The sequence below is a fragment of the Panthera onca genome, chromosome B4 (assembly GCF_046562875.1).
Source record: "Panthera onca isolate mPanOnc1 chromosome B4, mPanOnc1 haplotype 2, whole genome shotgun sequence".
Taxonomy (NCBI): Eukaryota; Metazoa; Chordata; class Mammalia; order Carnivora; family Felidae; genus Panthera; species Panthera onca.
In genome coordinates, this window is record NC_138345.1 from 96,479,415 (window position 1) to 96,505,033 (window position 25,619).

The 25,619-nt window shown below is 34.8% G+C and overlaps 1 protein-coding gene across 1 annotated transcript in view; it reads left to right on the plus strand.

The window, feature by feature from the left end:
- The window catches only part of TRHDE (thyrotropin releasing hormone degrading enzyme), a 384,591-nt gene that overhangs the window by 221,098 nt on the left and 137,874 nt on the right, over positions 1-25,619 (plus strand). Inside the window, exon 6 of the mRNA XM_078449668.2 lies at positions 4,705-4,842. Coding sequence (XP_078305794.1) covers positions 4,705-4,842 — 138 coding nt within the window. The remainder of the gene's footprint in view (positions 1-4,704; positions 4,843-25,619) is intronic.

The window sequence follows — 25,619 nt, forward strand, 5'->3', positions numbered from 1 at the left end:
TTACTAGATACTGGTCTATGAAATGCTAATATCATAAGAAATAATAAAAAAAAGAGAAGATTCCCTCTGAGATTTTATTTATATTTTCATGCAAACTATAATTTATTGCCAAAAGATGTTTAGCACTTTCTCCTCAGACCCAGGCCTTTCCTTCAAGTTGCCTGTAGCATATTGCTCTTTGGATGTTCGCTCTCATATTACTTGCAACGTGTCACAAAGTGATCTTTTTAGCTTGCACTACAAAAACAAACTTTATTCCACTACTCCATTTCTTTCAGTAGCTTCCCCCCACCCTTTAAAAATTCCATCAAGTCTAAAAGCTATGTAGTTATCTCTTAATACTTCGTCTCCATCATCCACTAAGGGGACCAGGGCATCAAGGCATCAATGTTGGTTGATTTTTCATTCAAAATATCTCTCAGATACCACAGCCCTTCAGCAGCACCTTGTTCTAATACATCATCACCACATCAGCTCTGAGTACAATAGCCACTTTCTGCCTCCCGTCTCTGCAGACCTCAAGCCACCCTGTATACCACAGATAAGTTAATTTTCCGAAGACACTACTTTTATTATGTTATTATGCCTGCTACTGCCTATTTATTAAGACCAAACTCTTCCACCTGGTAACAGGATTCAAACAGAGTAGCTGTTTTTCATGTTTTCTCTGCCTGGATTTGCCCTTTTTTTAAAAGCTGCTTCCCCCATTCATCTAAGTAACCCTTCATCCTTCAACTACCCACTTTAATGTCACTTCCTCTGTGAAGCCTTTTCTGAACTAATTAATCATTTCATCCTTTGTGTTTTATAACATCCATCATATTATAATCCAGTTAGCTGTTTATCTGTCTTTCTGTTACACTTTTGAGTTCTTTAAGGTTAGAAACTAAGTTTGAGTCATATGTTTCTTCCCCAGACACAGCATAATATCTGGCATAGAGTAGGAATTTAATACATATTTGTTAAATGAATGAATGAGCAAAATAATGGAAGTTTTCTTCTTTTCCCATGTTATTCTCTGTTTATTCACATTTTCTTTACCTATCTGAAAAACCTTTGCACTGTTCTCCAAAAATTCAAAGGTAATATGTTTTTGAAAACAGTTCAATAGAAAATGATACATTCAATATTATTTGAACTGTTTAAATGTAGACATGTAAAAGCTCCAAGAAGGGTCTATATTAGACTGATAGGATTTATTCTTATTATTAACATTAAACTCATTTACACAGATTTTATAGTTTCATGTTTTACCTTATTGTGCTGCTTTTTGAAAGCGCTAAATTAGTTTGCCATGGTGACCTTAATATATGAACTAGAATAAAAGCTATCTGTTAAATACGCACCATAAATATACTATTCTCTCCACACACCACACACACATACACACATACACACACACACACACACACACACACACACACACACACACACAATTTTAAAACTCCTTCAAGGATCAGACAAATTCTACTTCATCCATTAAACTTTGCATAAATAATTCCATTTTACAGTATTTTTTTCCTTCAAATTTCCTTTGGCATTTCTAGTCTGTAAGAGAAAACCACTATTTTGTTCACAGAATCCAACTATTTTGTTTGATCTCTTATCTCATATTAGAGCCAGGATTTCTTTAACTTTATTTTGAAATTTTTATGGTCTCAGGTTGGCAGTAGGCAATTAATCAATACTTTGTAATCGTTACTGTTATCATTATTGTTGTTGAGCATGGGGGAGAGCACCCCAGCAGGGGACTGACAAGCTAAGATCATTTTTTAATTTTAAAGTGACACAAGTTTTTATAAAGAAATTAGCACCATCTCTCCTGGAAACTCTTTGTAGTTTTGTTAAATTGGATTTGCCTCTGGCTAGAGTTTTCTTTTCTCCTCCTCAGTTTAAGGTGTTCTCTCTTCCAAGTTTGGTGAGTGTTCGTCTGCCAAGCTTTTCTTTTTTATTTTTTTCTCCTCCCTTTTAATCTCCTTTAATGTCTTTTTTTTTCCCTCAGTTATACAATATCATTCTCTCCAACAATGTAGAAAATGAACCTTTTGCTAACGATTCAACATTGTTAAATTTAAACACTGTTTCTTGAAATTCTACTGAGGAGGCAAAGGTTTGTTTTTGTTTTCCTCCAGAAGCATGAAGCAACATATTACATATAACTTGCATTTCCTTAAATAAGAGAGTTTCATTTTAGAAATTTACCTTAGGTTTCACTTGAGTTTCATTTTAGAAATTTACCTTAGGTTTCACTTTACTAATTACTTGCTTTATATCATTATTTGTAATTAATTTGTAACTATTTGTAATTAATTGCTTTATATCATTTAAAATCATATTGCCAGCCAAAGAAGATATGTGTACTGAATTTTCATATTGATCAACATATGTTTATTGGTGCTAAATAGTATAAATTAGGATTCAGATAAAACACTATTTTAAGTTCATTTTACGCTATGGTTTCGATCAGATGTTTGAGTTCCATAATGGAGTGGGCAACCACTATTTAAAGAGTTGAATATTTTTTCTTCAGAATGGAAATCATATCTTCAACTGGTATTTCTTATAAATAAAAGTGTTCATCAGTGAAGTTGAGGTATAGTGATATATTCCATGATCCCACCCGTTAATTCCAATATCAAATAGTTTTAATGTGTGTTTTTAAATTGAATAAGAGTAACAAGATTGCATACCTGCTTAAAAGTAACATTAACATTTTTATTTTGGAAATACATGATTTTCTCTTACTCTCTCAATCTAGGCCTTCTGTCTTGAGATCTTATCTTTATTTTATAGTGGTCCTAAAATAAACTACCAATCATTTTATTTTAAAATTTTATATTAAAATTTTTAAAAATTTATTGAGAGAGAGAGAGAGTGTCAACAAGGGAGGGGCAGAGTGAGAGGGGGACACAGAATCCGAAGCAGGCTCCAGGCTCTGAGCTGTCAGCACAGAGCCCATCGCGGGGCTCACACTCACCGCGAGATCATGACCTGAGTGAAGTGGGACGCCTAACTGACTGAGCTACCCAGGAACCCCATTAAAATTGTAAATCATAAAGCCCAACTTCACTCTCCTTAATTTTGTCTTGAATTAGGAACTTAATTTGAGAAGAAATAACAGTATCAGTTTATGTCATATTGTCAATTCATTGTAAGTTTGAACTTCTCACCATTGGCTCTTGGGGGCTGAAGCAGACTTCTGGGAGCAGTTCAGTCCCAATTCAGTTTGATGGAGTATAGACCATTGACGAGAAAATCTCAGACCAAAAAAGGGCTGAAGAAATTAGATCTATGGTCCACAGACTATAAAAATAAGCTATTAGAAATAAACCTTATAGTATGTAGTTGGCTGGAGAATTAATTAAATTATTGATTAAACATACTAAATCATTGAACAAATGATGATGAACTAAGATGCTTCTTTAGAAGCAGATTTAAAGAGCACACACATATATGCCTAGTTAACTATTCCTTTTTTTAATCATATTTATTCTCCATTTCTATTTTTTTTTTTTAAATCCAAGATTGGTGTAATCTCAGCTTGACATTACAACTCACTCAGAAATAACATGCGGTTCATCTGCTGGCTCAAAGTAGGAGGCTCCAGGAGTGAGTTCAGAATTAGCTATAGCAATTTAAGTGTTGCAGTCTTTAATATCTGTAATGATACTCCTCAGGTCCCAACTATCTGGGGGCTATTTAGCCTTGTTATCGCTTCCAATTTCTTTTTTTTCCCCTCCTCCCTCAGTGAAGGCAGGAGGCCAGGAGAACTAATAGCTGCCAGCATTTTTGTTAACAAAACCCAAGCTGTTTCTCTAAAGCAAGCTTCTTAAAACAAAAGCAACAGAGAAGTACTTTTCCTTTACAGTTTATTTCTAATATAACAAATCAGCTTTTATCAGAGCAGATACAAAGGCCTCAACATCACACCGAATAGAAATCTTATGATTTTCTTTGTTTTCACCACTTTATAGTAATGGGTTGTTAATACCTATTGATCTCCACTTTATGTTCATTATCCTGAATTCACATTTATGTCTACGAATATAGTTTATGTCAATATGCCTTTTGTTATTTGTTGTGGTTTCCTGAAATTCTTTCACAGAATAAATGTGGTGGTGGTGGTGGTGGTGGTGTGTGTGTGTGTGTGTGTGTAGGTGAGTGTGTTAGAGCGAAAATTACATGGGAGGGGAGGTTTGGGGAAGGAAAAGTGGGAGGATGAGAGAGAGAGAGTGTGTGTTGCTCAGATGGTTCTACAAATAAACGGTGTAAATAGCAAAATAGCACTGGAACCCTGAGATTTAGTTATTATTCTTATATTGAACTTCACTAAAAAGGTTATTTGGGACTGAAACTGCAGTCTTCATCCTGTAGAACACATAAACAAGCTTAGTCTATTTCATTTATGTGTCCACTGTCTGAATTTGCTTTAACCCCTGTTAAGGAACAGTCCATTGTTTTTTAATCTATTTAGGGCCCATTGTAGCCCATTGATTTTGTTTCATGTTGTGCTCAAATCAACCACTCTCATTTTAGAGTAATTGAAGAGGCATTTTATTCACTGGGTTCTCTTTGAAGTTCAGTCTTACCATGTAGGCTGATGAGCATCGTCTGTTAAGTAACACACGTTCTGTTCATGTTGTCACACACATTGTGTCATAACCATGAATCACCTATGATATTGCCACATCTACTGTATTGCAGGAAAAACAGAGGTTTCTGACGGATGTTCTGCATGAAGTGATGCTGCTTGACGGCTTGGCCAGTTCCCATCCAGTATCACAGGAAGTGCTACAGGCAACAGATATTGACAGGGTGTTTGACTGGATCGCCTATAAAAAGGTGGGAATAGATGAGACCCAAATGCCATGAATTGGATATCTCCCGAGGTAGCCAAACTATTTCATGCTAGATTTATTCTTCTCTTCTTCCTGGCAGATAGAAATGGACTGAGGTAGAAAATGGAGTAACTAGGTTCATGTCATTTTATGAGTTAGGGTTTTGCTTTATAAATCAGTGAAATGGAGATGAATGTTTGCCAAATAGTGCATAGAAATGTTGGAAGTATTAATGAATAAATGTTTGGAGACTCAATATGAAATTTCTGTACAAATGGTGTGTAAATGTCAGTTTTTATTATTACTAACAAGAGAGCTGACCTATATAGTGACAAATTATTTGTCATCAGTGCTCCTTAAATAGTTGCTTATTTTGGGTTGGCTGATGCAAATCGGTGTAGGCAGTGACATAAGCATTTTATAAACATTATTTAAGGAAATTTAGGGAATTAAACATCTTTCTTGGATAATAATCATGATAAATGAAATTGTAAAGACTAGACTATGACTGACAAAGATTTTGGACCTATGACTCGACACAGAAATAAGATAGACTTTGAACTTTTTCCCATTGTTAACGTGGATTAAAATTTTTCCTTTTATCTCTATCCCTTAGTTCTAATTTAACTTGAGCATGTACATCTCTGTTTAATACTCAGTAGCCACTTAGTAATTGTTAAGATAGTGTTAAAGTCTAGTTCATCTTTGGTGTAGATTGAATTGCATTTACTGGGATTTCCACATAGTTTATTGATTCAATAATGTTTAAAATTTTTAAAAACTGTTGTTAATATTTTTCCTGAAATATTCCTATTTACAACTAGAAGTCATATAGTGATTGATCAGATGATCAAATCAGATGATTTGTACATTAATTTGGATATTCTGTTTTGCCCTCAGGAAATTACTAGCTCAATGATTATTAGTTAATATTATATGCTATAATATGTAAAGATAAAAATTGTGTTAGAAAATGTTTTTTCAAGTCACTGATCATTTCATTGGCTATAAAGGGTTTTTTGATGATTTGGAAAAATAAGCAGAAGTATAGAACCGTTTTTAAAATATATATTAATGTATTTATGTAAAATATCAAAATTTAGAATATATATTAATTTTTATATATGAGGTTTTGGGGGCCATATTTTGTTGGATGTACATTCAGTTTCTTCAACTGTATTTATTCCTAAAATATAGTGCAGAAGATACGATTCTTCCCTTCTTCTTGGCGTATGGAAATGGGCTGTGAGTTAGAAAACGTAGAAAAATATTATTAAGATAGCTTGAGATGAGTTTGGAGACTTGTCTGGACTTAATTTCTACCTGCTACCGATTCTCTAAAACTGTGTGTAAATGCCAATTTTACCTCCACATTAATAACGATCAAGAAAATATTATCTTGGTTAAATACATTTAGATGTATTTGTACATAGATAACATCTATTCCAGATTCCATATATTTGAGAATTTGAAATGTTTTTAAGAAGTTTAAGAATCAAAACAGTAGGAAAAAATATATATAATGATTATTATTTTACCCTTTCCACAGTTTGGTACAGAGTCTTGCCAACCTATAAAGGTGAGAAATGAGCAGACTGTGGCACAGTGTTTAAGAACACCATCATAAAGGGTACTGGCTGACTTGCCTCTAGCCATGTATCTTTTTTTTTTTTAACTTTGTTGAGGAATAATTGACAAAAGTAATTGTATATATTTAAAGCACAGGGTGTGAGGTTTTGATATAAATATACATTATGGAATGATTACCATGATTAAGATGATGAACATATCTACCACCTCACATGGTTAACTCTTTTGCCTGTTTGTGTATGTGGTGAGAATGCCAAAGATATACTCTCAGCAACTTTCAAGTATATGGTATTATGTTATTAACTATAGCAACGATGCCATACATTAGATCATGAGAATTTATTATAACTGAAAATTTGTACCCTTTGACCCACATCACCCCATTTCCTCCTTCCCTGAGCCCTTGTCTACCACCATTCTATTCTCTGTTTCTATGAAATTGGCCTTTTTTTTTTTTCCCTAAGATTTCACAAATAAGTAATACCTTATAGCATTTACCATTCTGTCTGGCTTTTTTTACTTAGCATAATGCCCTCCATGTTTATCAATGTGGTTGCAAATGGCAGGATTTCTCTCTTTTTTTAATGGCTGAATCATGTGTGTGTATTACATATATATATATTACACATACACAAAACATTGTATATATACACAATATATATCACATTTAAAATATGTAACATTTTCTTTATCTATTTATCCGTTGGAAGACATTTATATTATTTCTGTATCTTGGCTATTGTGAATTAAAGCTGAAAGGAACATGGACATGCAGATATCTCTTTGAGATACTGATTTCATTTCCTTTGGATGTATACCCAAGAGATATATTGCTAGATCTTATGGTAATTCTATTTTTAATTTCCTGAGAAACTTCCATATTGTTTTCCATCATGTTTATACCAGTTTACATTCCCACCACCACTGTGTAAGGGTTATCTTTTCTCCTTGTCCTTGCTAGCGTTTGTTATTTCTTATCTTTTTTTTTTTTTAAAGTAACCTCCATGCCCAACATAGGGCTTGAACTCACAACTCCGAGATCAAGAGTTGCTCACAGGCTCACCAAAGGAGTCAGCCAGGTGCCCCCTATGTCTTACCTTTTTTTTTTAATTTTTAAAATATTTATTCATTTTTTGAGACACACACATACACACACACACACACACACACACACACACACACACACACAGAGTATGAGTGTGGGAGGGGCAGAGAGAGAGGGAGACACAGAATCTGAAACAGGCTCTAGGCTCTGAGCTGTCAGCACAGAGCCCAACATGGAGCTCAGACCCATAAGCCATAAGATCATGACCTGAACCAAAGTCAGACACCCAACGCCCAATGAAATGTATCTTTTTGAAAGTAGCCATTTTAACAGTTATTTAGTGTCTCATTGTGGTTTTGATATGTATTTCACTGATAAATGGTGATATTGAACACCTTTTGATATGGACCATTTGGCCAAATTGAATATCTTTGGAGAAAATATTTATTCAGGTCCTTCGCCCATTTTTAATTAGACTGTTGGGATTTTTTTTGTATGAGTTCTTTATAAGTTTTGTGTATGTTTTTATATTTTATAATTATATATTTTGCAAATATTCTCTTCCATTTTGTAGGTTGCCTTTTCAATTTATTGTTTCCTTTTTTGTGCCAAAGCTTTTAGTTTGATATAGTCTCATTTGTTTATTTTGTTTCTGTTGCCTGTGCTTTTGGTGTCTTATCTAAGAATTCATTGCTAAAATTAATGCTAAGGATTTTTCTCTCATGATTTCTTCTAGGAGTTTTATGGTTTCAGGTCTTACATTGGAATCCTTGATCCATTTTTAGTTGATTTTTGTGAGTGGTATAAGATAGGGGTCCAATTTGATTATTTTGCATAGGGATATCCAGTTTTCCCAAGACCATTTGTTAAAGAGACTGTCATTTCCTCATTGTGTGTTCTTAGTGATCTTGTCACAAATTAGTTGACCACATGTGATTGGATTTATATCTTGACTCTCTGTTCTTTCTGCTCTACTAGTTCTATGTAGCTGTTTTTGTTTTTGTTTTTGTTTTGCCATTATCATATGGTTTTGATCACTATAGCTTTGTGTAATATAGCTTGAATCAGAAAGTGAGAGTCCTTCAGCTTTGTTCTCTCTCAGGATTGTTTTGGCTATCTGGGGTCTATAAGATTGTTTTGTTTTGTTTTCTGTGAAAAATGCCATTGGAACTTTGATAGCGATTACACTGCATCTGTACAACACTTTGACTAGTATGAAGATTCTCACAGTATTAATTCTTCCAATCCAAGATCACAGGATATCTTTTCATTTATTTCTGTCTTCAATCTCTTTCATCAATGTCTTATGGTTCTCAGTGTACAAGTCTTTCACCTAATTGGTTAACTGTATTCCTAAGTATTTTATGGCCTTTGATGCTACTGTAAATAGCATAGGATTGCTTTTTAAATTTCTCTTTTAGATAGTTCAGTGTTAGTGTATACAAGTGATTTGTGTATGTAAAATTTGGATCTTGCAAATTTACTGAATTAATGTATTAGTTGCAACAGCTTTTGGGGGAATCTTTAGGGGTTTCTATATATGAGATATCATCTACACAGAGAAATAATTTTACTTCTTTCTTTTCTGATTTGGATATCTTGTATTTCTTGTTCTTGCTTAGTTGCTATGGCAATGGCTAGTATTTCCATTTCTATTTTGGATAGAAATGGTGAGAGTGGGCATCCTTGTCTTTTCCTGATCTTGGAGGAAAGGCTTTTAACCTTTCACTACTTAGTATGATGTTAGCTAGGGGCTTGTCTTCCTATCTATGTATCTTTATGCTATGTATCTTTATGCTATGTATCTTTCAGTGCTATTACCACTGAAAATTCTGTTTTCCTGTGTGTTTTTAAGTGATGATAGATATGCTGTTTTTCAAAGAAGATTTCACAAGAAAAAAATTTAACAACTATACTAAGGTATAATTAAAATACAATAAACTGTACATGTTAAAAAGTACAATTTGATATGTTCTGACATATGTATACAGTGAAAGCATCACCACGACCCAGTTACTGAACATATCCATCAAATATTTTCTTGTGCCTCTTTGTAATCACTTTTCCATCTCTCCTCTCTACTCCATTGATCAACTTTTTCGCTACAGATTAAATTGCATTTCTAGAGTTTTATATAGATGAAATAATATGTATGTACTCTTTTTTGGTCTGCTTTCTTTCATTCAACATAATGATTTTGAGGTATATTCATGTTGTAGAATACATGGATATAGTACAATTTCTTCATTCTCTTGAATATTTGGGTTGTTTATAGTTTGGGGCTGTTACAAATAAAGCTGCTATGAACATTTGTGTGCCAGTCTTGTATGTATATTCACTTTTGTTTCTCTTGGGTAAATACCTAAAGGTGAAATGTCCATGTGATATGGTAGGTATGTTCAATGTTTTAAGACTGCTGAACTGTTTTCCAATATAGTTGTACCATTGAAACATAGTATATTCCCTCCAAACATGTATCAAACTTCTGCTTTCTCCACATCTTCACCAATACAAACATGGTATAATCAATTCTTTTAATTTTAGATATTGTAATGTTATCTCACTGTAGTTATAAATTATGTTTCCCTAACAGCTATTGATGTTGACAAGTTTTTCATTTGATATTTTTCCTCCTATACCTTCATTAGTGAAAGGTTAGTTCAAATCCTTTGCCCATTTTTTTTTAAATTTGATTGTTTGTTTTCTTATTATTAAGTTTTGGGGATTCTTCATATACTTTGAACACAGATATAAGATATGTGATATGCAAATACTATTTTTCCCAGTTTGTCACCTGACCCTTATGTTTATAATAGCATCTTTCTGAAAACTAAAGATTTTAGTTTTGATTAAGTATACTTTATCATGTTTTTCTTCAATTGATGGTATTATCAGTGTCATATTTAAATTTTTTTAAATTTTACATTTATTTATTTTTGAGAGAGAGAGAGAGGCAGACTGCAAGTGGGGGAGGGACAGAGAGACAAGGAGACACAGAATCCTAAGCAGGCTCCAGGCTCTGAGCTGTCAGCACAGAGCCCGACGCAGGTCTCTCCCACGAACCGTGAGATCATGACCTGAGTTGAAGTTGGACGCTTACCAACTAAGCCACCCAGGCGCCCCATCAGTGTAATATTTTAAAGATCTTTGACCAACTCAAGGTCAGGAAAGTTTTTCCTTTTTTTCCCTCTATAAGTTGTATAGTTTTAGGTTTATATTTAGATCTACAACCTATTTTCAGCTTATTTTTGTATTGGTGTGAAGTTTGAATCAAATATTTTTCTTTTTCTTTTTTTGCGTAGAGATACTTAATTTTTGAAGAAATATTTCTTAAAAGCCCTAGTGTTTTCACATTGAATTGCCACTTCACATTGGTTAAAAGTCAGTGAACTATAGATGCATGGGTCTATTTCTGGACTATTTATTTTGTTCTCTCAAGAATATGTTTGTCTATGTTGGTGCCAATACCATACAACCTTGATTACCGCAGTTTTATGATAAACTTTGAATTAAGGTTGTTAATCCTCTAACTTTCTTCACATTTTTGAAGGTCTTTTGACTATTCTTGATACTTTGAATTTCCATGTGAATTTTAGAATGAGTTTTTCAATTTCTATAAAAACTCTCTGGGAATTGCAGGGATTGCATTGCATTTATAAGGCAATTTGGGAGAACTGACACCTTAGCAATACTAAGTGACCCATGAACGCAGTATACCTTTCCATTCATTTAGGTTCTCTTTGTTTTTTCTCAGTAGTGTAGTTTTCAGTGAATAGATCTTTTATATCTATTTTCAGATTTATTTCTAAGTATTTCACATCTATAGGCTATTGTAATTGATATTCGTTTTAATTCCCATTTCTGCTTTTTTTGCTCTATATAGAAATACAATTGATTTTTGTATGTTTACCTTGTGCAATGTTAAATAGAAGCAATGAGAGCAGACATCCTTGTATTGTTCCTGATATTAGGAGCAATGCATTCAGTCTTTCACCATTAGATATGATGTTTCCTCTAAAGTTTTATAAATACTCTTTATCAGGTTGAAGAAATTGCATTGTATTCCTGAATTGCTGAGAGTTTTAATCCAAAATTGATGCTGATTGCATCAAATGCCTTTTCCCCATCAATTAAGATGGTCATTTTTATTTTATTTTATTGTTTAATTTTTTAAAATTATTTTTAATGTTTATTTCTGAGACAGAGAGAGACAGAGCCTGAGTGGGGGAGGGGCAGAGAGAGAGGGGGACACAGAATCCGAAGCAGGCTCCAGGCTCTGAGCTGTCAGCACAGAGCCCGACGCGGTGCTTGAACTCAAGGACCGTGAGATCATGACCTGAGCCGAAGTCAGACGCTGAACTGACTGAGCCACCCAGGCACCCCTTATTTTATTTTTTAATTTGTTAATATGATGAATTATGTTGAGTGAGTTTTAATGTTAGACTATCATTGCATTCCTGGGACAAATATCATTTGGTCATAATGTATTTTTAAAAATATATTGTTGAATTCAATTTACTAAGAAAATGTTTACAAATTTTGCATCTATGTTCATGACAGGTATCAGTGTGTAATTTTGTTTCCCTGTAACATCTTTTTCTGGTTTTGCTATCACTATAATGCTAGCCTCATAAAAGGAAACTATTGCCTTCTTTTCAATTTTCTGGGAGAATTTATGTAGAATTATATTCTTTTTGTTTTGCTTTGTTTTGTTTTGTTTTTGTTTTGTTTTGTTTTGTTTGTTAAATATGTGGTAGAATTTACCAGTACAGCAATCTGGGCCTGGAATTCCTTCATGGGAAGATTTTTAGCTAGTAACTTAATTTTGATAATATTAGCAGATTCGGGTTATTTACGCTTCTTTAAAAATTTTTTTTTAATGTTTATTTATTTTTGAGAAAGAGACAGAGCGTGAGTGAGGGAGGGGCAGAGAGAGAGGAAGACACAGAATTCGAAGCAGGATCCAGGCTCTGAGCTGTGAGCACAGAGCCTGACATGGGGCTGGAACTCACCAGCTGTGAGATCACAACTGAGCTGAAGTAGGCTGCCCAACTGACTGAGCCACCCAGGTGCCCCTATTTATGCTTCTTGACTAAGCTTTGTAGTTGGTATCTTTTCAAGGATTTGGCTCATTTTATCTAAGAAGTTTCATTTATTGGCATCAAGTTGTATATGATATTTTCTCTCATTATCCTTTTAATAACCAGAGAATCTTTAATAATATCACCTCTCTAACTCCAGATATTGTTAATTTTTGTCTTATTCTTACTGTTTTGATTAGTATAGCTAGAAGTTTATACATTTTATTTTCAAAAGTTCAGCTTTTGGTTTAATTGATTCTTACTCTTACTTTCTATGTTATAGATTTCCTAATTATTACTATTTTCTTCTTTCTTCCTTTTTTTAAAATGTTTATTTTTGAGAGAGAGAGGGAGACAGCACGAGCATGGGAAGGGCCGAGAGAGAGGGAGACACAAAATCTGAAAGAGGCTCCTGGCTCTGAACTTTCAGTGCAGAGCCCAACATGGGCTTGAACCCACAAACCGTGAGATCATGACCTGAGCTGAAGTCAGACGTTTGACTGACTGAGCCACCCAGGCACTCCTCTTTTTTCTGGTTTCTTTAGGTGCAAGTTTAGGTCATTAATTGAAGGCCTTTTTTTTCTATTCTAATTCAGATGTTTATCCCATAAATTTTCTCTAGCTAATGGATGTCTCAGATTTTGATACGTGGAGGTTTCATTTTCATTCACTTTAAGATACTTTCTAATTTCCTATTTGATTTGTTAGTTGCCCCATGGGTTATTTAAAGTGTGTTATTTAGTTTACATGTATTTGAAGATTTTCCAGAAATAGTTTCTGTTCTTTATTTCTTATTTAATTCTACTGTGATCAGTAAAACATATTCTGTATGACTTGAATTTTTCTTAGTTATCAAGGCTTGTTTTATGGCCCAGGATTCGGTGTCTGTTGGTAAATGTACCATATGCACTTCAAAAGAATGTGTATTCCACTGTCGTTGACTGGAATATTTTATAAATGTTAGGTAAAGTTGGTTGATAGAGTTGTTCAAATCTGTTCTATCCATATTGATTTTCTGTCTACTTGTTCATCTTGCTTTCTTGATGGGCCCTTATTGTTTGGATTCACCCACATTATGCTAAAATCAAACTCTAAAAATGTAGTGAAAAATAGTGGCATATCTGAAAAATAATCTTCAAGGGTAAATGTGGAAAAATAAAGATTAGAATTTGGTAGAAATCGGGGCGCCTGGGTGGCTCAGTCGGTTAAGCATCCGACTTCAGCTCAGGTCATGATCTCGCGGTCCGTGAGTTCGAGCCCCGCGTCAGGCTCTGTGCTGACAGCTCAGAGTCTGGAGCCTGTTTCAGATTCTGTGTCTCCCTCTCTCTGACCCTCCCCCATTCATGCTCTGTCTCTCTCTGTCTCAAAAATAAGTAAACGTTAAAAAAAAATTAAAAAAAAAAGAATTTGGTAGAAATCTCAGCGACTTCATTTTGAGAATCTCTGTATCAGGCCTTGATGTACACTTCATGTCTTAGACTAGTTCTCTGATTTGGCTTTTCTCAGGTTCTTCCTATCAGGTAAGTTTGTAGATGGATAACATGAAATAACCTATTTAACTTTATAGATGGAATAGGTAAATCATGTCATTCGGGGATGTATGACAGGTAACAGAGATAATTTTACAAGCTATAAATAAGATTAGCTGCTAGTATTTGTTGCATGCTTACTTGGGGCCAGGCACTGTGCCAAAGTCTTTATATCTATTAACTCATCGAATTCTCATAATCTCCTTATGGGGGGGGGGTGTTATTTTCATGATTCTCATTTTAAAGATGAGGACATTGACTTGTGGGCAATCTAAGGATATGTTTCCCAGGAACTCAAGTTCCAGAGCCATTGTTCTTAACCACTACCATATTTTTATCAACAAGTTTGGCTAGAACATTCATTCCAAAGTAATTTGATAAGCTTCTGCTTATGCTCCAGGCACTGTGTGCTGAGTACTAGGGATATGATCAATAAGACATAAAGGAGAGACAGGATATAAATAAGCCAGTGCAATAACATATGAGTATTAATAGCAATATATCCATTTTAAATGTGGACAACTAACTCAAACCATATTTAGGGATAAAAAGGAACTCATTGACTAAAAATCTGTCAAGTATGAGATGTAGTCATAGCTTTAAGAATGGTTGGCTCCACGTATTTTAACAATGTCATCAGCTTCTTGGCTCTTCACCTGTACCTGACTTAATTTCTGAATTATTCTAGAGGGGTGACCCCAAAGAAATCTAGGCTGATAGGGTCCTCAACTTTGTGATCCTAAGAAGCCCAGAGAAAGAGCAAACTTATTTCATCATAACGGGATCTCTATTTCCACAAAGGGTTATAATTTTTTTCTGATTAGGTAATAGATCACCACTGACCAATCCCTATGTCCAAGGGAAGAATAATTCCTATGAATATTCTAACTAGCTAGCATGGGTCATGAGCTCATCCTTTGGCAGGAGAGATAGATCACATTAAAAAAAAAGGATATGTAGGAAAAAGTAATGGATGCCAACCTCAGAGTCTTAGGTGTTATGATAGACATATGTACAATATATAGTTGCAGGGGGAAAGGGGAGGGGAGTGACAAAAAAGCAAACAAGGACCATTCTGTAGAGGAGGTTTAGGAAAGGAGCACCCTGATGTTCCTTGATTGAGTGGAACATCAGGTTCAACACGGTTATAGAATAGTGAGGGTTTAGGGTAATAGGCAGGCTGAGGAGATGAGCAGGTAAGAACTTGGAGGACCTCTTATGTGATACTAAAAAGTTTGAACTTTATCCAGCAGGTCAAGAGAAACCAATGAAGAATATCAAGCAGAGGAATAACATAATTAAAATTGTACTTTATAAAGAATATTCCTGTAGGTGTGGAAGAGATTAAAATAATATTAAAAGCAATATGATAGATTGAGACATTTTAAAAAAGATTGTAGTGACTAGAGTTGTAATATATAGAATTTATTTTTTGTGTGATAGTATGTAATACTTAATAGAAACGTTTTGCTGCTACTTTTCTGTGTTCCTCCCTGAAGATCCCTGTTACCAAACAGCATTAACCTCTGCCAACAATCAACCTCTCATTGCATCAGTGCTTCATTGGCTTATCATGTCTTATAATTATTTCCTTAATAATTATTGAAATTATTCCCACTTCTGTTTTTTGTTATTCTTCCTTCATAGCAATTTCATTATACTTTAAATAACTTTTTGATGTAGTGGTGTATTATAGGGGTAGAGAAGATTATACAGAAATAAAGGTTAGGAACCAACAGACCCAATACTAATTTGTGTAGATCTGAATTTAAGAACTGAGTGATTTTGAATAAATACTGAGTGATGTTCAATATGGATAGTCTCAAGGCCAGGATTAAAAGAAAAACTCTTAAAATTACATGCATATTTTTAGGATGGGAAGAAAAAAAGTGATAGCTAGTCTGTTAAAAAATTACATTCCAGTGAAATAACAATTTTCCATTTTAAGTGTAATTGAAAAAGAAGATGCTTTTATCCTAACATACAATGGAAACAGGAAAATACTGTCCATAGATAGAAAGACTGGGAAAGATGGATTGAGATAGTCTCTTTGCTCTAAAAGCACAAAGGGAAATAAGAATCAATGACCCAATAACCTGGATGATGAAAGTGTGCGAATGCTCATTAAATTTACATATGATGCCACATTGAAATGAACTGCTACAAGCTTGGGAGAGAGGAAGAGATTTCCAAATGACTTAAGCAAATTTAAAGAGAATCCTTTACAAACAAGAACACTTTTGAACAATTATTATACCAAGGCTGATGTATTTTATGAAAATTTCCTGTATGGCTAAAGAGGAAAATGTATACAATTTCTGTAATTTTTAGAAGTGAATACAAAAAGCCAACCAGCCATTTGCATCTATTGTCTTTTCTGATAACAGGTTTCCCACTCATAGCAGTATGTCAACCAGGTCACGATTAGGACACCAAGAGAGCACATCCCAGCTCTACAAACAGAATGGGTCATTTCTGTAGAAGAAATAAAAAAAAAAGATAGCCTCTTCCTTTAAGAATATAACCCAGTAGTAGACATAAGACCTCTGAAATTAAGACAGCAGTTATACTAAGAGTAACAGTAAAGCATATCTATCATTTAATGAGCACTGACTATCTATGAGGCATTGTGTGAAATGCTTTGCATGTGTTATCATCTTTATTCCTAACAGAACACTTGGATTTAGGCATTTTCAACCCATTTTACTGATGAAACTGAAACTTAAGAAAGGAAGTGATTTCCATAGGGCCAGACATCTAGCAAGTGAACAAGCCAAGGATTTAAAGTCAGACCTATAAAACTTTTTACAAATAAACATATTTGAAGGCAGGTTATGATATGATCCATCTCAGTGGATGGCAACTTCCAGTTCTCAGGTCATCTTCAATCCTCTTTTTTTCTCATCCTATTTGTCAGGAAATCTTGTCTCTGCTGTCAGAGTATTTCCAGTATTTATTCTTTCTTGTATCCCCCAACTTCATCTATTACTACTGTCCCTTCACTCACGCTATTCCTGTTCCACCAACTCTTGTTTTCCCTAAATCCAACTAACCCCCCTCCCACACTAGGGTGTTTGCGCTGGCTGTTCCCTCGGTAGAGGATGATGTTCCTTCAGCTGTCATCATGGTTCTAACTTGTCTCCTTCAGGCCTTTACTTAAATGTCACTTTCTTGGAGAGGCCACTTGTTTCAAGTGGTAAGTGACACCCTCATTTTTTTTCCTTCATTCCTTTCTCTTATTCTGATCCACTTACTGTTTTGGGCTGTTTGGGTAGTGATCACCTTCTAACATATTATAGAATTTTCTCAATATTATGTTTGCTATATTATCTGGTTTCCTGCTTCCCACCGTTGAATGTGAGCTTCATAAAAGGACGGTTCTATGTCTGTGCTTTTCATTGTTTTCCAGTATCCGTTATACTGCCTGCATAGAGTAGGCACTCACTAAGTATTTGTTGAATTGAATTAAAGTAAATGTCAGGAAAGCAATATAAGCAAAATGTTATGGTGTTTCAGAGGGAAAGATCCCATCTGTTTATAGGAATTAGGAAAAAGAGTTGGCACTTGAAGTAGGATTAACGAGTTTCAGATGTATTCCATGTGAATTTCAGCGGGGGAAGGAAGATTGTGTTACCCACTCATTCTGTTTCCTAATGGGTTATGTCACATGTGGCCTGACCCCTGAGCCCTAGACCTCATGGGACCCCTTTCCTGTCAGCTCAGCTCTTCTTTTGCTGTTTCTGTGTTCTCCTGCCTCAGGCACAGTCAGCCTCCTGCTCTGCAAGTTTTTCCAGCTCTTACTCTTCTAAACAGGTCCTTCTTCATAGCCTTTGCTTTCTCCATTCACAGACTGCTTAACTGATAAAAATGTTTTAATGTTTTATTTATTTTTGAGACATAGAGCATGAGCAGGGAAGGGGCAGAGAGAGAGGGAGACACTGAATCAGAAGCAGGCTCCAGTCTCCGAGCTGTCAGCACAGAGCCTGATGTGGGGCTCGAACCCACGAACCGTGAGATCATGACCTGAGCTGAAGTTGGACGCTTAACCAATTGAGCCAGCCAGGCACCCCTCCACTCACAGACTGCAACATATACACCATCAAATGAGTGCAACTGATTACTATTTTGTCCTCTATGACACATTTGTGCATATTTTACTGCATAGTATGTATATACAGTTACACAAGAGATACACATCTGGTGTATTATAGATATTGATTAACTATAGCACTTGTGGTCATTCCTGTTCAAACAATTGGACCTCAGGCTTTTGGTCAGGGACATAATGGCAATATACTATTAGTAGGAATAATAGTATTAGCTGTCCTTTGAGGGTCTAGTTTGCTACTGGACATCCATTTAATCATCTATTTACTTTCCCATTCCTGTAAGGTAGGCATAATAATCTTCAATTTTCATAAGAAGAAACAGAGGCCTAGGGAGTTTAATGGTCTTCTCAGGCTCTTTGGTGTCAGACCTGGGCTTTCCGTCTTATTTTTAACTCATGTTCCCTTCACTCTACCAGAATACTTTCTTTAACTAATCACCTATTATGTCACTGTTTCAGTAGGAAGTATGATTTGGGTTATACATACTAAAGGAAGGAATTTTACCTGAATGAAAAGGTGCTATATTTTTAAGTAAGTAATGTACTGGCGTGCAAATAAAAATAAGGGTATGCAATCCAGGAGTAATAATCACTGATCATGATCATCTCACAGAGAAAATATGAAAGTTTAGGAGACTGAGAAAAATTAAGCAGAGAAGAGGGAAACAGAGAGAGGGATTGAGGGAGAGAGAGAGAGAGGGAGATTGCTTTAGAAACAATTGGAGATAAATCCTATCAGAAAAAGCTAAAGAACTTACATATGTTCACCCTGGAGGACAGAGAGCTAAGAGGTGACTTAATTATTGGCTCTAATATATGAATGGTCATTATAGGAAGGCTACTCACTACTTTTCTGTCAACATCAAGGTCAGAGTAAGATAAATAGCCTTAAATTACAGGAATAAATTTCAGTTCCATTTACGAAAGAACTTCCTGACATAAAAAAGAATGAAACATTTCGGTGTGAACTACCAAGGACTATAAGATCTTCATTCTTTGATATTATTTAAAAATAAAATTAAAAATCTGCTCCCAAATTAGCAAACTAAATTGAAGAAGAGCACCCAAAAAATTCCCCCTGGATCTTGATTTCATAGTATATCCTAGTCAAATAATATAATATAAAATTTATAATTTACTAGAAGTGTATTTTGTATACCCATATTTATGTATCACTCAAGTTCTTGATTATAACTGTAGAAGTGTGAATGGTAAGAGAAACAAACTACTTGCTTCTGAGGTAAATGGGAAAATTTAGAGATAATTCCCATCCATCTCTGAATCATCTGTTGATATCTGTAAAAAAATCTTGGAGAGAATGTCTGTGATGGACATCCTTTAGCAACTCCTTTCTTTTATTACCATGAGTCTTGTCTTTGCCTTTGGCCTTGTGTTACCATTTTTTTAGGCCAGGGGTAATTTCAAGACACCATGTAGAGGAAACACCTTTTTGCCCTTGTAAAGAAAATGTACATGGTAGGAGGAGATGATTTTATTGATATTTTTCTGATAAATGCCTTTACCACTTACTGGTAAATTACTAATTTGTGCATTTTGCTGATGGAGGCAAGTTTTCTTCTGCACATGTTTGAGTCATCACCAACTGAATGGTTTCTTTCTCTCTCTCTCTCTTTTTTCTTTCTCAACTCTTAATACTTAAAGCAGCTTGCTCTTTTACTTTTGAGTCACTTGTACTTCTTCCCCATTAGGTGTTCCACTTATGACTCAGATTTGCTTGATGAAACTGAAAGAAAAAACAATATGTATTTGTGGAAATAAGTAGCAGATTACTCTGTACTGTAAGGAATGGATTAATTTTATTGGATGGGCATTCTCTTTCTCTCCTGCCTCTCTGTGGCTCATTGTTTTGATATTAACTAATGGTGTAGTATGCTACTTTTGAATGCTTCTGTTGCACACAGTTTCTGTCTTTTGCTGAAATGCTAGTACAGTGTTGTTTTTGGCTTTATTATTTTTTTGCTCTTTTTGTGAAAGCCAGAGTGGTCATCACACAGTATGAGAGTCAGAGCTGTGAAGTCTTGGCTTACAGAACTTGTCTATAGCAAGATCCTGTTTCTGTAGCTTTCTGAAGTACTTTCACGGCTCTACTTGTTCTTAATGTTTTGCTTATGCAAAAGACTAATTATAATGACTTTTGCAATGGTTTGTTCATGCCAGACTTCATCAATATCCAAAAATAAGAATGAAAAGTACCATTCTAATTAGTATAAATGGTAGTATAGAAAGAGTAAGTAGTCCATTCCTATAAGTTGCTCACCCTGTGACTGTATGTGACTTTAATTCCGTTAGGCTAGGAGGCGGCTATAATGCATCTCAAAAAGAAATGGGGCTTCTGTTAACAGAACAAGATCGATTCAGCCTGTGAATCTCAAATTGTTTTATACAAGATATTGAGGGAGAAATAGCAACTGAAGACAAAAACTAAAAAGAATTGGGAATCAGCCAATGCATATTCCCCTAGCACATTGGGGATTGCAATGTTTTGAATAGATTTTCTGGAATAACAGGATTCTATGGTGGTTAGAAAAAGGACAAGTAAAGTTAGGAATAAATTAAGATTTAAAGGCTAAACAAGCAAGGCAACTGGAATTAAAGGTTGACATTTTGACAAATGAGAAGTACAGAAGAGGGAAAAGGAGAACAGGACGAAAATTTCCTTTCTACAAAAAGAATGTGGAAAACAGAGAACAAAAACATTCACAGTGTAATTTTTGTTTGTGTACTTATGACAATGGAATATGTTGGAACAGGTTGAACTGAATCGAATTTTCCTGAAGAATAACCATGGATGGATTTTGTTTTAGCATCTCATGGATTCACACCTTTTTGCTCAACATAACCACCACCCATTTTTAATCAACCACACATGGTATATTTATGTAATATAAAATCTTTAATAGCCCTATATAGTTACCAATGTTGCATGCAAAATTCAAAAGAGTAATTCCCCAATTACCCTAATTACCTTTAGGTACCCTTTTCATTATGATTCCTTTTACATGTGAATTCAGAGATTAACTTTATTATTAAAAAAATGTACCTTCCAAGTATTAAACAATTTACCTCTGTATTCATCAAAGTCTTATATGACTCTCAGTCAGACTTTTTGTTTCAAACAGACCAAATTTTGTTACTCTGCAGGGTTGATACAATACCACTCAAACAACAGACAAACAAACAAATAAAAAACCCTTTCTATTTGGCTCATGTAGATTTTCTGAAGGTAAATATGCTATTTCCTTTGAAATAATGAATATACTTCTTTGGGCACACTTTCACAGATATTTTTATGGATTCTTTTAGTGGAGGCTAAGGGCCATTTGATGACCTACTGAGAAAATTATCTAGAGACACATGTTTTCTACATCCTTTATCATTCATGCTATTGCATATTTGCTGGTAGCACTGAATCAAGTTTTTGGTCTTTCTGCTTTTTAAAAATAGAATGTCTTACAGCTTTTTTGAGTTGTCTTTATATCAATATTAGAAGGCTTGACTGTGATTTCATACAACATTCTTACCTTTAAAAAGCAGAGATTAAAAAAATACTGAAGCTGGCTTTTGTCTTGAGGGCATTTTTCCAACCAGGAGAATTTGAGCATACTTTTCAAGGTTTCACAAAGATAGGAAAAGAAGACAAAGCCTAAGGTGAGAGGTTTAATGGGAGGCCTCCCACAAAGCCAGGACCTTAAAGATCTGTACCCTTAGCACACAGATGAACTAGAAATAAACTCATCTTCCTTGGGGGACTGAAGAGAAATTTTCTGTTCCAAACTTTCCCCGGAAAATTTGCGACCACAAGTAACACTTGCATGGCATTGCAGCTCAAATAAAAATGACCTTGGTACACGTAAACCTCAAGACAGGATTTTAATTTAAAATGCTTGTTCCTGCACTAGAAGTGTCCCCAGATGCTGGGCAGAAGCTAAAACCAATCCTTTCTAGAAATACATGCTTTCATATCACATCTCAAAAGATTTCCAGAGATGAATCCCAAGGAAAAAGAGCATCTCTCAATAAAAAAAAAATCACTCATCATGCAAGGAAAGAAGTTTCTGTGAATATGAGACAGCGCAAACAATTGAGAGCAGAATCATTCATGCATTTGATTAAAATATTGAGTAAGTTAGACATACAATATAAAATGGCATATGAATAAATTGGAGAAAATACAAAGATGCTTGAATTTCTAAGCAAAATGCAAGCAGATTTTAAATACAACCAATGAGGATTCCTAGAAACAAAATTTGTAATAACTACATTTAAAAGTATCATATAGTAGTAGATGGTTTATTACAGATTAGAAAGAGCTGAAGAGAGAATTGTAAACAGGAACATAGAACTGAAGAAACTATCCAGACTGTGGCACAGAGAGACAAAGAGATGGGAAATACACAAGAGAGGTTAGGAGATAGGAGAGATTGAAAAGGTATAATGATTGGTCAGTACATAGACTCAAGACTTAAGCTTCATTTACTTTTTCCATCTTTTGTTTCTTCATCAAGTTATTGCTTCTTACCTTTAGAGATTAACATTTTTGCTGTAAACAGTGGCATCATTCTTAGATTCTTAGGCTCTGTTTGAAAAAAAAATTTGTAACAAATATTAACATTTCTTCAAAAAATCTTAAATTTATAACAAATTTAAGCCATCAATGACTGTTTTGTCACCTTTATTCTCCTTTATTATCATCTTAAAACCTTGAATAAAACAATGATACTAATTTAAAGATTAAACACAGTATGCTTTATTATATTGATAGTTATTATTTACTGAATGCTCACTGTGTTCCAAGAGTTTTACCATACACCATTCCATTTAAACATTACATCAAGCTGAAACCTAGAACAGATATTTTTTTTTTGGCTTACATAAAATAGAAGAACTATTTAGTTTTCATGAATAGAAGAATTAAAATTTCAAGCCAGCCTACCTGACTTTAAATTCTGTCCTCTCTTTGCCTGATCACATAGTCGAATGGGTGTTGACTCTCCTAGTAGAGAAGGTTACACATTTATTCAAATAATTCTGCTTTTCATCTAGCCATTTATTTAATCTCTCTTTAAAACATGACCTTTAGATACAGTTTCTTGCCTCAGAAAACCATTATCATTATTTAAGAGTTCTTGAAGAGTCTACCTTGATTATGTATTTTTATTTTCATTGTCCTTCCCTTCTAATCAATCCTTATTTTACCCTATTTAGCTCTTCTTGACTTACCCTCTTGTAGATTTGAGTCAATAACCTATGGGTCCTCAGAAACATTCTATGCCAAGATTGTCTTGGAGCTAAGAGTCAGTAAGTAGAGATGCACATTGGCTGGAGTGGAGCTGTGTGGACCTCGGTGACTCTGAGAGGCATGGTTAGGCTTCTGTAGAGTGGAGCACATCCAGAAGCAAATCAGCCGGTGCCGTTCAGTTGTGCATCGCCTTTCTGCTGTAAGTTTACAGCATTATGCAATTAACTCGGTGCCATAAAAATATCTGGCCTACAGCAGAGAATTTTTGGTATGTATCCCCCTGGTAAGTACTATAAGCCAAAGCAAAGCGATGATCAAGCAGTTGAATGCCTGTGTTTTGCTTACATATTCCCTAAACTGTTTTCCAGCCCTACAATTTTAAGATGAAATGTGCAACCATTTAATGCCACATCATTTTCCTTCTGGAAGGGCATCAGTCACAGCAGGAACTTCATGACTAAATTGGAGCAGTTGAAACTATTCAGTGGCCACATTTGTTAAGAGTGAAAACAAGAGTTTTAAGTGCTAACGTCCAAAATGGTTTCTCCACTTTGAAATGAGTGTACTGGTAGTGTTGGGGAAAATGAGCATGTTTAAAGGTATTTATGTCTGAAATAATAACCTCAACTAATACTCTATGGTGCTATGTACCAGTCACTTTTCTATGTGTTCTTTATGTATATTAAGTCATTTAATCCTTACAACAACCACATAACAGACACTCTTCCCATCCCCAGTTTGTGGATGGGGAAACTTAAGTAGTAACTTATCCAACATCTCAAAGTTACTAAACGTTGGAGTCAGGATTCATACAGTGATGTTTCTGTCTGTACCTTTCATCAACTACACTAGACTAGTAATTCTCCAATTTCTTTTTATGTTTAGAGAACACATTGGGCATAAAACATGAAAAGGCACTCATTTCATTTCTAATAGAGCTCCTATATTTTATCATTATTTATATATATCTGCTTCACAGTCCTTTCTAGAATCAAGGTTTAGCAATATCCTAGTTACTACCTAGTTCAGTGCCTTACAGATAGTAAGCACACAATAAATGCTTGTAGTTTACAGGAATTTTAACAGTGATTTATTCTACTCTCAAAACCCTCAGAGATAAGGTGGTGATGCAAATTTCATTTCTATTTGTTTCAGATTCCTTACAGCAGTATCTTTTGAGACATTTTTGTTTTTCACTTTAAATATTTGGGATGCAAAAGGGGAAGCAAAAATGGCTGCCTCTGTACTATTGCACAAATTTATGTTTTATTAAACACAAGTATTACCTTCTTAAGAGTTCTTTAGTTTGAATTATTCACACTTTTCCTGAAAAACAGTGCAGAGTGAAATTTCTTTTGCTTGTTCTGAATTACCTTCCTCAAACATTAAGTGATACGCCCTTATTCTGAGATCCATGATTCCTTTGACACACCTGAGAAGTTAGGAATGTTCAGAGCATATCCCTTACCTCTGAGCTGTGGGACATGGAAAACAATGAGCACACCTGCCTCTCAGCATCCCCTGATGCCTTTGTCAGAGACAGCCCACAGTCAGACAGACCATTGATCTGCCCCTTTATGGCATTTTTGTTCCTAATTCCACTCTTGTTTACTTTCAAAGCCAAATCTTTCACTGTTTTCCACGTCTGCTTGAGAAAATATTTTTATAGCTTTGGGACCAAATGTTATTCATCAGCTCATTTTAATGTCTCTTTTCAGTGACCTTGTTGCCAACTGAAGCCATGCTGTTGCTGGTGGAGTATAGGAGAAATTTCTACAAGCAAAAAAAACCATTCTCTATTTTATCCTAGAAATAAGGAAATAAGAGTCACTTATTTTTTCCCTTCCACATTTGCTCTGTGCTAAACTATTAGAAAGTCAAGTGGACCTTTACTTGCTTCTAAACTGAAAGGATACTAGATCACAGGTGTCAGGGTGGTTTACTTCTTCTAGACTTCTGGCGGAGGCAGTACTCAATGTTTCTTCTTCTGGTTGATGGCAAAAAGAATGAAGGAAAGCTAGATGTAGAAATTTGCTGCCATATACAGAAAGCTAAAGTTTGGGAATGTAACAGCAGAACCTGTGATAGAGATGTTTGCTTAGAGAGTGTTAAATGCTTCCTCATAGATTCCCAGGCAAGAGGGTGGTGTATATTTTTACACATTTGTC